The sequence below is a fragment of the Notothenia rossii genome, assembly GCF_949606895.1.
Source record: "Notothenia rossii genome assembly, chromosome: 10".
Classification (NCBI taxonomy): domain Eukaryota; kingdom Metazoa; phylum Chordata; class Actinopteri; order Perciformes; family Nototheniidae; genus Notothenia; species Notothenia rossii.
This window is the reverse complement of record NC_136908.1, coordinates 41,422,890-41,436,894: the sequence shown is the minus strand read 5'-3', so window position 1 is coordinate 41,436,894 and position 14,005 is coordinate 41,422,890. Positions and strand designations below refer to the sequence as shown.

The 14,005-nt window shown below is 40.5% G+C and overlaps 1 protein-coding gene across 1 annotated transcript in view; it reads right to left on the bottom strand.

The window, feature by feature from the left end:
- Positions 1-11,429, bottom strand: part of cog5 (component of oligomeric golgi complex 5) — a 94,599-nt gene extending 83,170 nt beyond the window's left edge. Inside the window, exons 1-5 of the mRNA XM_079654332.1 lie at positions 11,321-11,429; positions 10,185-10,324; positions 6,145-6,202; positions 2,104-2,158; positions 1,169-1,238 (exon numbers count right to left, since the gene is read on the bottom strand). Of these exons, the coding sequence (XP_079510458.1) occupies positions 1,169-1,238; positions 2,104-2,158; positions 6,145-6,202; positions 10,185-10,324; positions 11,321-11,366 (369 nt within the window). The 5' untranslated portion in view covers positions 11,367-11,429. The remainder of the gene's footprint in view (positions 1-1,168; positions 1,239-2,103; positions 2,159-6,144; positions 6,203-10,184; positions 10,325-11,320) is intronic.
- Between the last annotated feature and the right edge of the window lie 2,576 nt (positions 11,430-14,005).

Sequence of the window (14,005 nt, the reverse complement as noted above, 5' to 3'; positions counted from 1 at the left end):
GGGAACTTAAACATAGTTGGGGAAAGTATATTTTAGCATAATCTTGACTAAAACAAATAGATGCCATTCAAGTACACTTGAATATCCATGCCATAGCACACTGCTTACTGCATGGCTATTGAGACCACACAAAGGTTTGCAACAGGCTCACAAATGTGAGAGTGGAAAAACTGGTTGGCATTCGGGCAAACCTAAGGCTCTTTGAGCCTGACACAGAGCCATCCTCAACAAGGCTGGACACTGACACTGAAGAGGAAGACTCAGAGTTGGATGTTGATGAGGCCCAGGAAAAGCCCATTGACTGAAAGGGTTTAGCAAAAATGCAGAGGATTGCTTGAAGGAAGATGTGCATGTTTAATGGGACTTTTTGGAGGGAGAAGGGCTCTTTTCATTTAACATTTTGAATGGGACTTTGTGGGGATTTTTGGATGGGGGGGTGCATTTTTGTTCATTTTTTGGGGGGGGGAGTGGGGTTGGGGGGGATGAGTAATATTTAACTCAACATTCCTGTTTTCGTTCTTCAATGAAACTAATAATTGTTCAATAAAATAATTAAAACTTGTTCTGTTCTACTTAAAAAAAATTTTTTAAAAAATAAAAAAGAATCTGTTGAAATGTCATGTATTTTGTTTAATTTTGCATCGAATATTTCCAAAATTCCCCAGCTTAACTTTCCATGGAAACTTTCCGGAAATTTACCGGAAGTGTTCCGCCCCTTTGCAACCCTAGTGACTGGTAATGTCAGTGTACAAATTGGAAGAGAAGCTCCTTATTGGCTGTGTCTTTCGGACCGAGACCATCATAACAAAGAGAGAAACGCTCATTTGTTTGAGCAGATCAGCCGGCAGACCCTGGATGTTGCTGCCGGTGAGTGCTGTACTTTTATTGCCATGAGATGAAGCTCACTCATTCAAAGTGTTTGGTGCTCATGATAAGTCAAACAAAGGTACAGTACAGAGCAATACACAGGCAGGATAGTGTTGACAATGAAACAATGAAAAATCGCTGGTAGCGTTTTTTGATGAAAGGCTAAGAGGAAGAGCTCCCTGACGCTCTGCTGGCATCTTTCTGCCAAAAGAAGGCGCTATGTGGAAACAGGGCCAGATTCAAACACAGCCACTGAACAGCAAATATAACAGCATCACCATGCAATGTGTGTGGGAGTTACCTGCAGTCTGGCCAGCTGGGTGATCCTGGCCACAATCTTGTTGTACGGGTCAACAATCTTCGTCCTTATTCTGAAGAGATTTGCAACGTTTCATTAGGAACCAGAGAGTTGCTCATAAAAGCATCACCGCACAAATCCTGAAGCATCTTTGTGTATCTCGAAAAGCAATATATAAAAATGATATGTATAATTGTTATGAATCTGTCATCTGAGACTTATTATCAGCTGACCACAATTGTTTCAGATTGCATCAGAAAGTTATTTTCAGCTGTTTTGTGGGAGGGTAAATGAATAGTTATTAAACATTTTATTTGTTTAGCACTATAAAACAATTACCCAATAAGACAAACCTAAACAAATAAGATAATGAGTTTAGAAATATAGCATCACCTGTTAACAATGAGTAATTCAAGGCTTAAGACGGGCATTCTCTGTAACAGCATTTTTGCTCAAAAACATCTTTTAAAGATGTTGGTGGAGGCTGGCTTTTTAGTGGTTGTAAAAGAGCTGTTTAGTGAGTTAAGTTAGGGGGACAGGCAACAATGGAAGAGGTGGTGCTGATATTGTAATTGATTTCTATCACAATTACAAAGTTAAACCGGAATCCAACATATTTAATCACTGTTGTTTTTTTGTTTGCTTTACTGTGTGCATTGTGATTCTTTATTGTCATCTTAGAAGAGCAGAACCTATGACCCATTTAGGTTCAAACTTAAATTAGACACATCAAAGGCCTTAGTTTCTTCACTGGATTTTGTTACGCCAAGAGATAATAGAGAAAGCGTTTGTTATATACTGCCGATAAGTCAACACAAATCTATAATTATATAATTTTCATGCCCAGTTAAGAGGACCAGTGCAGAATGGAGACCGTGGCTGTAAGCAGTGTGAGAATGACTCCAATCATTCTCACAGAGCCACAGGAAACACTTTACCTGTCCACAGCTGCCTGCAGAGCACTGATCCTGGTCTGCATCATCTGAAGGACACCTGAAAAACAAGATTTGTGGCAGTACAGTACAATTTCACACTTATTTGAAGAGGTCCCCGATTATACTGTTTTTCATCAATATATAATAGGTCTCAGATATAAACAAAGCATGTCTCTGAAGTGTTTGGCTCCAAACACCAAACTGATCATTGTAGCATCCCATAATCCCTTCTGTTTCAGCCCTGTTTCCAAAGTGCTGATTCTCTGTCTGTTACTTTAGATGAAAATAAGGAGCCCCTCCCCACGCCCCTCTGAGAGAGATTTGGTTAAAAATAACACAATGGTTCTCTAGGAGGAGATTCAGGGGGGGGGGGGGGGGGGGGGGGTTACCTTGGTTGGTGGTTACACAAGCCAAAACCTAGTGTCCAAAATCTGATCAGCTCATTTTCAGACAGTTTTGTATAGAAATGGATCAGGACAAAGAGAGAGCGAATCTTTGTTCCTGAAACTTTTAGAGTCTCTTTTCACAGAGGGGACACATGTTGATGTAGAAGAGACATGAAGAAGAGGGGACACATGTTGATGTAGAAGAGACATGAAGAAGAGGGGACACATGTGGATGTAGAAGAGACATGGAGAAGAGGGGACACATGTTGATGTAGAAGAGACATGAAGAAGAGGGGACACATGTTGATGTAGAAGAGACATGGAGAAGAGGGGACACATGTTGATGTAGAAGAGACGTGAAGAAGAGGGGACACATGTTGATGTAGAAGAGACGTGAAGAAGAGGGGACACATGTTGATGTAGAAGAGACATGGAGAAGAGGGGGCACATGTTGATGTAGAAGAGACATGAAGAAGAAGGGACACATGTTGATGTAGAAGAGACATGGAGAAGAGGGGACACATGTTGATGTAGAAGAGACGTGAAGAAGAGGGGACACATGTTGATGTAGAAGAGACATGAAGAAGAGGGGACACATGCTGATGTAGCAGAGACGTGAAGAAGAGGGGACACATGTTGATGTAGAAGAGACATGGAGAAGAGGGGACACATGTTGATGTAGAAGAGACGTGAAGAAAAGGGGACACATGTTGATGTAAAAGAGACATGGAGAAGAGGGGACACATGTTGATGTAGAAGAGACGTGAAGAAGAGGGGACACATGTTGATGTAGAAGAGACATGAAGAAAAGGGGACACATGTTGATGTAGAAGAGACATGGAGAAGAGGGGACACATGTTGATGTAGAAGAGACGTGAAGAAGAGGGGACACATGTTGATGTAGAAGAGACATGAAGAAGAGGGGACACATGTTGATGTAGAAGAGACATGAAGAAGAGGGGACACATGTGGATGTAGAAGAGACATGGAGAAGAGGGGACACATGTTGATGTAGAAGAGACATGAAGAAGAGGGGACACATGTTGATGTAGAAGAGACATGGAGAAGAGGGGACACATGTTGATGTAGAAGAGACGTGAAGAAGAGGGGACACATGTTGATGTAGAAGAGACATGAAGAAGAGGGGACACATGCTGATGTAGCAGAGACGTGAAGAAGAGGGGACACATGTTGATGTAGAAGAGACATGGAGAAGAGGGGACACATGTTCATGTAGAAGAGACGTGAATAAAAGGGGACACATGTTGATGTAGAAGAGACATGGAGAAGAGGGGACACATGTTGATGTAGAAGAGACGTGAAGAAGAGGGGACACATGTTGATGTAGAAGAGACATGAAGAAGAGGGGACACATGCTGATGTAGCAAAGACGTGAAGAAGAGGGGACACATGTTGATGTAGAAGAGACATGGAGAAGAGGGGGCACATGTTGATGTAGAAGAGACATGAAGAAGAGGGGACACATGTTGATGTAGAAGAGACATGGAGAAGAGGGGACACATGTTGATGTAGAAGAGACGTGAAGAAGAGGGGACACATGTTGATGTAGAAGAGACATGAAGAAGAGGGGACACATGCTGATGTAGCAGAGACGTGAAGAAGAGGGGACACATGTTGATGTAGAAGAGACATGGAGAAGAGGGGACACATGTTGATGTAGAAGAGACGTGAAGAAAAGGGGACACATGTTGATGTAGAAGAGACATGGAGAAGAGGGGACACATGTTGATGTAGAAGAGACGTGAAGAAGAGGGGACACATGTTGATGTAGAAGAGACATGAAGAAAAGGGGACACATGTTGATGTAGAAGAGACATGGAGAAGAGGGGACACATGTTGATGTAGAAGAGACGTGAAGAAGAGGGGACACATGTTGATGTAGAAGAGACATGAAGAAGAGGGGACACATGTTGATGTAGAAGAGACATGGAGAAGAGGGGACACATGTGGATGTAGAAGAGACATGGAGAAGAGGGGACACATGTTGATGTAGAAGAGACATGAAGAAGAGGGGACACATGTTGATGTAGAAGAGACATGGAGAAGAGGGGACACATGTTGATGTAGAAGAGACGTGAAGAAGAGGGGACACATGTTGATGTAGAAGAGACATGAAGAAGAGGGGACACATGCTGATGTAGCAGAGACGTGAAGAAGAGGGGACACATGTTGATGTAGAAGAGACATGGAGAAGAGGGGACACATGTTGATGTAGAAGAGACGTGAAGAAAAGGGGACACATGTTGATGTAGAAGAGACATGGAGAAGAGGGGACACATGTTGATGTAGAAGAGACGTGAAGAAGAGGGGACACATGTTGATGTAGAAGAGACATGAAGAAGAGGGGACACATGCTGATGTAGCAAAGACGTGAAGAAGAGGGGACGCATGTTGATGTAGAAGAGACATGGAGAAGAGGGGACACATGCCTCTAGATGCTTCTCTCACTCAGGTCCCTGTGATGAAAGGAATGATCTCATACTTTTACAATTAAATCCAAAACCTATCTTCAACCTCTCTAAACTCTGTGAAAGCTGTTTGGGAGGAGGATTTGGGGCAGGAGATCTCAGAGGATCTTTGGGGCGATATTCTTAGGCGTGTGCCCACCTCATCTGTCTGCGGCAGACATGGTTTGATTCAGTGTAAGCTTGTTCACCGCACTCATTGGACTCAAGTCAGGTTGTTCAAAGTGTTTGACACTATAGATCCTTCTTGTGAAAAAGGTCACCAAACACCTGCAAAACATGTGCATATGTTTTGGTCATGTACGTCTCTGCACAACTACTGGACTTTCAATACTTTGTCAGAGGTAACTGACAAAGTGGGGATCTTCCATTTAAAGTGATGTTTAAAACTCAGTTAATGGAGCTCATTTTTATATTGCTTCAGTTTATAATCGTAATGGATCGAAAACTTCAGATTAACTTTTCAATACATGATGCGCTTCCACAAACAATAACCAACATAATGATTACATTCAAATGAAGTACATAATTCAAGTTTACATTAACTTTGGATAATAACATGGGAGAAATGAGCGGAAGCACTCTCTTTTCCTCTCTCTCTCCTGACAGCCGTCAGTATCTCATGCAGCTCACTGATCCAGTAATGAGTGACCCGACAGTGAAGAATAAACATATTTATAACTAGTTTAGCTAGTTCCAGAGGTAGATAACATAGCTAAGTGTGTAAGGTCTAACTCTTGTGTGTGTTGCTCTGCTCACCGGTGCGTCACAGCGGGTGGAGCAGCAGGATTTCTGCTTCACACACGTCGCATACCGCTATTTCACTGTCTTTTTCGGACACTTATTATAATTTACAGTTGAAAATATCTGTTACACACTGAAAGGCTCCTCCAGGAAGTTAAAAAATGTCTGGGGGCCTTTATTTGAACCCTGCAAAGAGGATGACCTTCCCAGATATTCCAGAATAACACCCAAATCTTTTTTTATTTTTTTTATTTGCTTTACTCATTTATTTAAAACATATTATTTTATTCTGACCTGGAGAGAATGAGGTTATTATTTGTTTGCTTATTTTGTTGTATGACCAAGCCAACTGCTCTGTAATTTCTGTCAATCTATGATGAAAATCAATTTAAAAAATGGAAAAAGGAAAAACAATGTTAATTATTTACCTTCAAGGGACTCTATCCCAGTGGCCTGAGACAGTAAGTCTTCATGTCTGGCCACAACCTGGATGGAGGAAGTATAAACACATAAGAATTATTGTTACCACAGGGATATGGTTTAACACTAGAACCGCCAACGGGTCAATTTCACCCGCAGCTGTTTTTTTTTTATTGTATGTAACTCTTTTTCAATAAAATACTCAAGTCTCCCAATCTGTGACTTTTTCTGAAAGTGTGTTATGTAGCACCCTCTGTTGTTAAAAAAATGGTCAATATGAAGTCAGATTGAAAAAGTCGCCAAAATAAATGCCATTTATACCCATCAGCGTCAGCGGGTAATATTTACCTCATAGAAATGAGATAGAGATTTGTACCTAAACAAAACACAAGTCTAACACCAAGCGTTGAAATCAGCACTGGTAGCGATATTCTATACTTCATGCTATCTGCACAAACTATATCATATGAAAAGCTGAGAGTCCACAGATTCTATAGCTATAAGTTTCATCCATGTGCGATCAAAACTCACTGTTCTGTATGATAAATAAAAGAACATTGTACCTTGAAAATCAATAGCGGGTACATTTGACCCGTTGGCGGTTTTAGGTATACAACGACCTCTGGCGGTTCTAGTGTTAAACAAGTTTATGCTTCATTTCCACTAAACTATATTATTAGTTAAACCACATTGCTGCCCGAAGGGCACAGAATAATTAAAAAAATGACACACTTTAGGAAATGGCCAGAAGTATTCCAAACGATTTGCATTTATTGGGATAAAAGATGATCCACATTACAAGGTGAGGGCTGAACATGTGTTACAGTGGTGGTGGTGGTACTGGCGAGATTTTGGGAATTCACAGGTAAGGTTTACTGTAATAAACCCGGACATAAGCAACTTCACTATGTCTTGATGTGTCTATCACGTTTGATATTAATGCTTGTTTCTATTATCACATTTTGGTGAGAACTGTAGTCTATTTGTGTCTGTTGGGAAAATGTAAGGGTTTGTGTCTTATTTCCCACAATTAAATGCAAATAAATGGTTATCTTTTATATAAGGTCAATTTCTGGATTCTCTTTTTGATATTCTCTCTCTCATTAGTAAAATAAACCTACCACTGTTCATTTCTTTGTAAGTGGTAAAAACTAACAAAATCTGCAGGGGATCAAATACTTATTTCCTCAACAAACACTTTTTTTTTTTTTTGTAGTATATGTTTTACTCTTGGTGATGATGATAAGCAGAATTTTGATCTCCCTGTCTGTATCACACAAACAGAAGACAATAAAGTTGACTTTGACTGTATTATTATGAATACACATCATTGTTATGATTTCATCATCAGTTTGACATTTTGTAAAAGAAACCTCAAAATCAACAAACAATTGTCATAAATAACTGCAGATACATTTTGTGTCAATTTGAAAAATGATTAAACTTCTCATCATTGCAGCACTTTTTCAAACACTCCATATTAATAATATTCTCAGAATATAAAAATGATTGTCAAATTTGAATACCTTCTGAAAAAGACCACCGTCACACACCTCAGAGTAAGATGATCGCATATGATCCTGAGACAAAAAGCTCTGGGGCCTCATTTATAACGCCGTGCGTAGGATTCACATGGGAAGGTTGCTTACGTAGTAGAAAGCAAAAAAATAGGTAAAGAAATGTTCCGACATTTTCCAATTCACACAACATTGCGTACCGGCAAGGGAAGTGCGTACGACACTTCCTACGCCGGTTTCCATTTATAAAATCACAATCGACTCGAAATGCGGTGCCGCTTTTGCGGGCTTCACGTAATGCCCATATTTGCCTATAAATGGTTTAAAAAACGCCCATTCATTCATTCATTTTGACTGACTGCATTAAGAAGATCGCAGGAAATGATGACAGAACAGCTAAAAAAAGACATCTCACACCGTGTCAGATTTTGGTTATTTTGGGGAGGTCGAGATAAATCATATTGTTTGCTGGATGCAGTTTGTACCAGAGTAGCAGCATGGAGGTCGGATCTTCACCAAAATAAATAAATAAGTGGTCCGAAAAAGGTTCATGATAAAAAAAATACATAGCCTTCCTGAGGCAGTAGGCTTGTGTGAGACTGGTTGCGGCTCGCCTCGAAAGTAGACGAGAATAGCCGATCGCAGCCGGGGGAGGTCTCAAAAAGCTCGCCTGAAGTCGGATAGCTCCGAGTCGGCTTCTTCTTCTTCTTCTTCTTCTTCTTCTTCTTCTTCTTCTGCTGCTTCGCCTTCTTCTTCTTCTTCTCTCGGTTTTTTGGCGGATTGCAAACAACTTTAAGGTGCATACCGCCACCTCCAGAGTCAGCTTGACTCGGTTTGCATTTATAAAGATTGCACACATGTGTTTAATTGTTCATGTCAGATATGTACTAAGTAAATACATTTGTTCCTGCTCAAGATTAGATTCAACTCTATTGTTATTGCACAGATTACAGGTACTGAGACAACGAAATGCAGTTTAGCTTCTAACCAGGAGTGCAACAAGCAGTAGAGTGAAAAGTAATGTACACAATCTATAGAATAAAAAGATAGAATGAATTGAATGATGAATAAACAGTGAGGGGTATGAATACACTAGATATACACAGCAGCCTGTAAGCAGTCTGAACAGTGTGTATGAATATGCTAAGATATATAAAGTATAAAAACGGTAAGCAGTGCAAGTATAGTATAACATATATAGATATTAATTTCATGATGATAAACATTGTGGAACAATGATGAAAAATGTGAATGGAAGTGGCGACGTAAATCTGACACCAAACAACAACTTTTGCCGAGCCAATTGGAGAGTTTCATCAGCAGCACGGGGTAAAAACCACCAATGAGCGCTCAGCTCGAGATACCAGCGAGTCGTTTCCCATCAAGCATTTCGCCTCCGCAGCCCGTGGAGAGGAACTGCGCCGCCTCGCCGCGCCTCGCTCTCAAGGCTGCGGGCGTCTTTGTCCCGCGAGATTTCAACGTCTCATGTGAGCGAGCCTCCAGAGCAAGTCGGACAAAATAACCATCATGCAACGCACGAGCAAGACGTTGATCGAAATTGCGCAGGTCTGCGCAGGTCTCGCTTGTCTCAAACAAGCCTAGTGTGTTTGTACCGGGGACAGGAGACACCCCCTTGATGAGAAACTCTAAGAAATGATCGGGGAATCCCTCCGGTGTGGAGTCATGACGACTGGATCTGAATTATTGTTTTATATTTGGTGGTTTGTGTTCCAGCTGTCGATCAGCAAATCCATAATCCACCAGTTAAAGGAAATACAACTAATGTGTTGTGTTATATTAGCTGTACAATTTACCACATATGGTGTTCTTAGTTTCCATACCTCCTGTGTTTTACGAGCGACTTATCAAGTCTTGGCAAATGGCATAAAACCCGATTAAACGTGATAGTATATAAAACCTATAGAAATGCAAAACGGCGTCAGTTTAGACGTAATTCTGTCCTCCTGCTTACCGCATCATTTATGAGAAAACATTATATAACATTAACACAACATATTCGAGGTGGTTTTAAATAACATATCCGCATTTATTTATTTTTCCAAGTTGTGTTTTTGTGTGCACTGAGGAGTCTCAAACAGGCGTTTGTTTAATCCTTTTAAGATTGGCTTTAATCAATGTTTGAAAATGAATTCTTCATATATGATAAATGAGAGGTAACATTTTATTTATGGTATTATTTCCACATATTTCTCTCCATTCTTCCTTCTTCCAACGGTGTCGCAGTTTCTCGTCTCTCCCGTTTTTGTGCTTAGTGCGTACGCATGGGTTAGAGTTTGCGTGGAGGACCGCACATTTTCCCGCCAAGTTAGTATTTTATAAATCGCAAACATTGCGTAGAAACTGGCGTACGCCATTTTTTGAGCGTATATCCCTTTATAAATGAGGCCCCTGGTGTTTAAAGAATCATTCCTAGCGTTTGGTTATACGCAGCACACTGATTCACCAGTGGCGATTTGATTGAGCAGTCTTCATGTGAGACATTCTGAACTTTGGTCTTTGGTGAACTGTACCTGGCTGTGCAGCTCCTTGTCCAGCTGACTGATGCCTTGAGCCAGCCGGCCCAGCTGCTCCGCGAGGACCGCATGCTGGATGGCCTGAGCCGTGTACGTCTTCACATCAAAGTCCTCTGCCAGGAAGTCAGCGTAGCAGCCTGGAACACAGCAGCACATCCAACATCTCTCAGAACACTGTGGACATTTCACAACCTCATCCTGTGTTGACCTGTTTCTGAAACAACACCTCTCTTTCTCAATTAACCATTCAGCTGTACCTGTCGTTCCTTCAGTAGGCAGAGCAGTTCATCTCACACACCTGCACTGTGTCTGTTGTCTCTCTCTCTGTCTGATGTCTCTCTCTGGTCTCTCTGTCTGTCTGTTGTCTCTCTGGTCTCTCTGGTATCTCTGTCTGGCTGTCTGTTGTCTCTCTGTCTGGTCTCTCTCTGGTCTCTCTCTCCGTCTGTCTGTTGTCTCTCTCTGGTCTCTCTCTCTCTATCTGTTGTCTCTCTGGTCTGTCTGTTGTCTCTCTGGTCTCTCTCTCTGTCTGTCTGTTGTCTCTCTGGTCTATCTGTTTTCTCTCTGGACTGTCTGTCTGTCTGTCTGTCTGTCTGTCTGTCTGTCTGTCTGTCTGTCTGTATGTTGTCTCTCTGGTCTGTCTGTCTGTCTCTCTGTGTTGTCTGTCTGTTATCCATCTGTTATCCATCTGGTCTCTATGTCTGTCTGTTTTCTTTCTGGTCTGTCTGATGTCTCTTTGGTCTCTGTGTTTGTGTTGTCTCTCTGTCTGTCTGTTGTCTCTCTGGCCTCTCCGTCTGTTGTCTCTGTGTTGTCTGTCTGTGGTGTGGTCACTAGTGACCACACCACAGACAGACAACACAGAGACAACGTTACAGGCTATTCCAATGGTCCCAGCAGTAGAATGTAAATGAAAACAGTGCTAGAAGCTGACGCTGGGCACACGTCACTAAACCATGCATGTGTGGTACGGATAACACGTCAGTGACCCAATAACACACATTAGCCTCGGGAAGTGTTCTGCAGGTTATAGCTGCGCAGGGACAGTGGAGATATGATGAAGCTGTCGAGAATATGTTTTAGAAATATCCATGAACGTATTTATTACGACACACACCACTGCTCATAGTTGTTTTTACCATCTTTCAGAAGTGAATTCGTGGAACCTTCTCTCCCGTTCTCCATGTTGATATTTCCGCAGCTGACGTCAGACGTCCGCGACACGTGTCACAGGACGTTGCCGGAGTCTTAAAGGGCCACACCCCATGGCCACACCATGAAGGCTTCTCAATTATCTAATTTCCCCTCCTCGACTCCTATCCTCGTGTCTTCCCTTACGAAAATGAACTATAGTATTACTATAGTATACTATAAGAGTTGTATAGTGTCCTATAGTAAGTTTGTAGTGTTCTATAGTATTTTTCACCAGCTATCGGATTAATATAGTTTTTTCTGTAGTGCCATTTTATTAGCTATAGTAGCCCTATAATATTTCAATAGTATTTCAATAGTAATACTATGTATCTAGATCTTTGTAGTATTCCTATATTATTTTAAATAGTATAACTATAGTATAATATATATTGTTTCTGTAGTTTTTTTTTGAACACACTAGACCACTCCTATAGTAATAGCATGATATTGTCATAGTCAATGCATATTATTACTATAGTGTTTGTAAAAGTATTACTATAGTGTTTTTTTGGTGTTTCCGTATTAAGACTATATTATTTTAAATAGTACTACTATAGTATATAATGGTGTTTCTGTAGTTGTTTTTATAGTATCACGATACAGCGATTCTGCGATACTCGATACAGTGCAAGACAATCATTTATGATACCTCACGATATGAAGAAGAAAAATACCCCAAAAAAGGCAAAAAGCAGGTATTGTTTTATTTTTTATTCAATGCATTGTGGTGTCAGTTTCACCGATTTGACATAAAACTATTTACATCAAAGTGCATAGTCTTAGCTTTGGCCTCTTTTATACACACACAAACACACTGACTGCGACTTGTCGAAGACAAACCATCTGCTTTTATACACACAAATTCATTTTGATCAAGTAATCAAAGGCGAGGTCAGATGTTTGTGTCGGACGTTGAATAGAGAAAGTGGTGAGCGTTTGCTCTAGTTACCATGCAGTTAGAAATCAGCCTCAACAGCTGTAAAATCCAGAAGATTGGCATTAATAAATAATAAATAGTAATAGTATATACATAGATATAAATAGTAATAGTAATACATAGTATATAATAAATATATTCAATAGGCTATATTGTTATACCCGCTAGAAGTAATGGTTTGAGAGCACTGCGAGTGGCAGTTTATACACGCTAGATAAGCGTTTCAATTCATCTTTATTGAGAGCACCGCAAGTTGCTTTCACCGTCCGACCCGATAAAACTGTATATTGGCATTAATAAATAATATATAGTAATAGTATATAAATATATTTAAATAGTAATAGTAATAAATAGTATATAATAAATATATACAATAGGCTATATTGTTATACCCGCTAGAAGTAATGGTTTGAGAGCACTGCCGTATATATAACCCTGACAAGACCTAATCCCTTTCATTACTGTTGGGAAGAGGTACAAGCCACCCATCTACATACATACATTTACAATAGATATCGTTAAGGAAAAAAGCTTTGGTTCGCCTTGTCCTCTCGACTTTAGTGCACACTTTCTTTGATGTGATGCCAAGACTTTGATAATTGAACAAACTATCAGCCTTCTTGTCATACAGCTTGACCACAACAACTGGAATGGTCTGACACAAACAGTTTGATGTGCAAACACAATTACATTTTAGTAGGAAAAATAACAGTATTTCTCCACAAGATTCATTCTTGAGTTTGACCACAGTGTTATTCCTTTTCTCTGACCGACGATAGTTTGTAGTATGAAAAACCATGTTTCCATTGAAAAAGCGGTCATATGACTCTACTGTTTTGACAGGAACTGTTCTATTCAGAAGTTCTTCTACAGCTAATTTTATAGATATTGTCAGAACAAGTGAAGATGATTTTCCAAGAGTTGTGAAAGTGCCAATCCTTTCCTTTAAAAGTCTTTTGTCAGCAAGCTTGCCTAGAAACAAACCAAAATCAGAATGTGGGTCAAAACCTACAATACAAAGTTGTTTGGGAATGTCACGCCAAAGGACAAATAGCTGGCAAATCTGTTTTGGGACATACTGGGTACCATTAAATAGAGTCTTTAGGAATCCATTATTGCTCTCAAAGTTAAATGACGATGTAGCCCAGAGAGGTCCCCAGTTCAGGACACTATCAGTTAGATGGATTAATTGATGAAAGTTGAAAGAGACATTTTCTTGGCCATACAGTTGTCCCATCTTTACTACAAAGAGTGTCAAGGCATTGTTAGCAAGTTGGAGGTCAAGTGGTGATATTGATTCTTGTAGCAAAATGTGAATACTAAACATCAATAAGAAATAATGTTGCAAAAATGCAGGTGGAAGGATAACTGGCAGAACGCTGATGGAATAAAAGAGAAGGAATGCCCGCCACTCAGATGCCTTCCAGAACATCCGAGTCAGCAGTGACCGTGGTGTTCTGACTATTTCTTTAGGTGGCTTCAGACAGAGAAGACGAGAGTCTAGCTGTGCAATCTTTCGACCTAAATACCATGGATTCAAACAGTTGCACGTGTCCAACCACAGAGACATAAGCTGTCGGCACACACCAAGCAGCACAGAATGCATGTAATCGGGGACAAATCCCAAAACGATGTTGAACAGGGGAAGCATAAAAAGCATGGACAATCCTTTAACTCCATTTTGTGGGCTAGC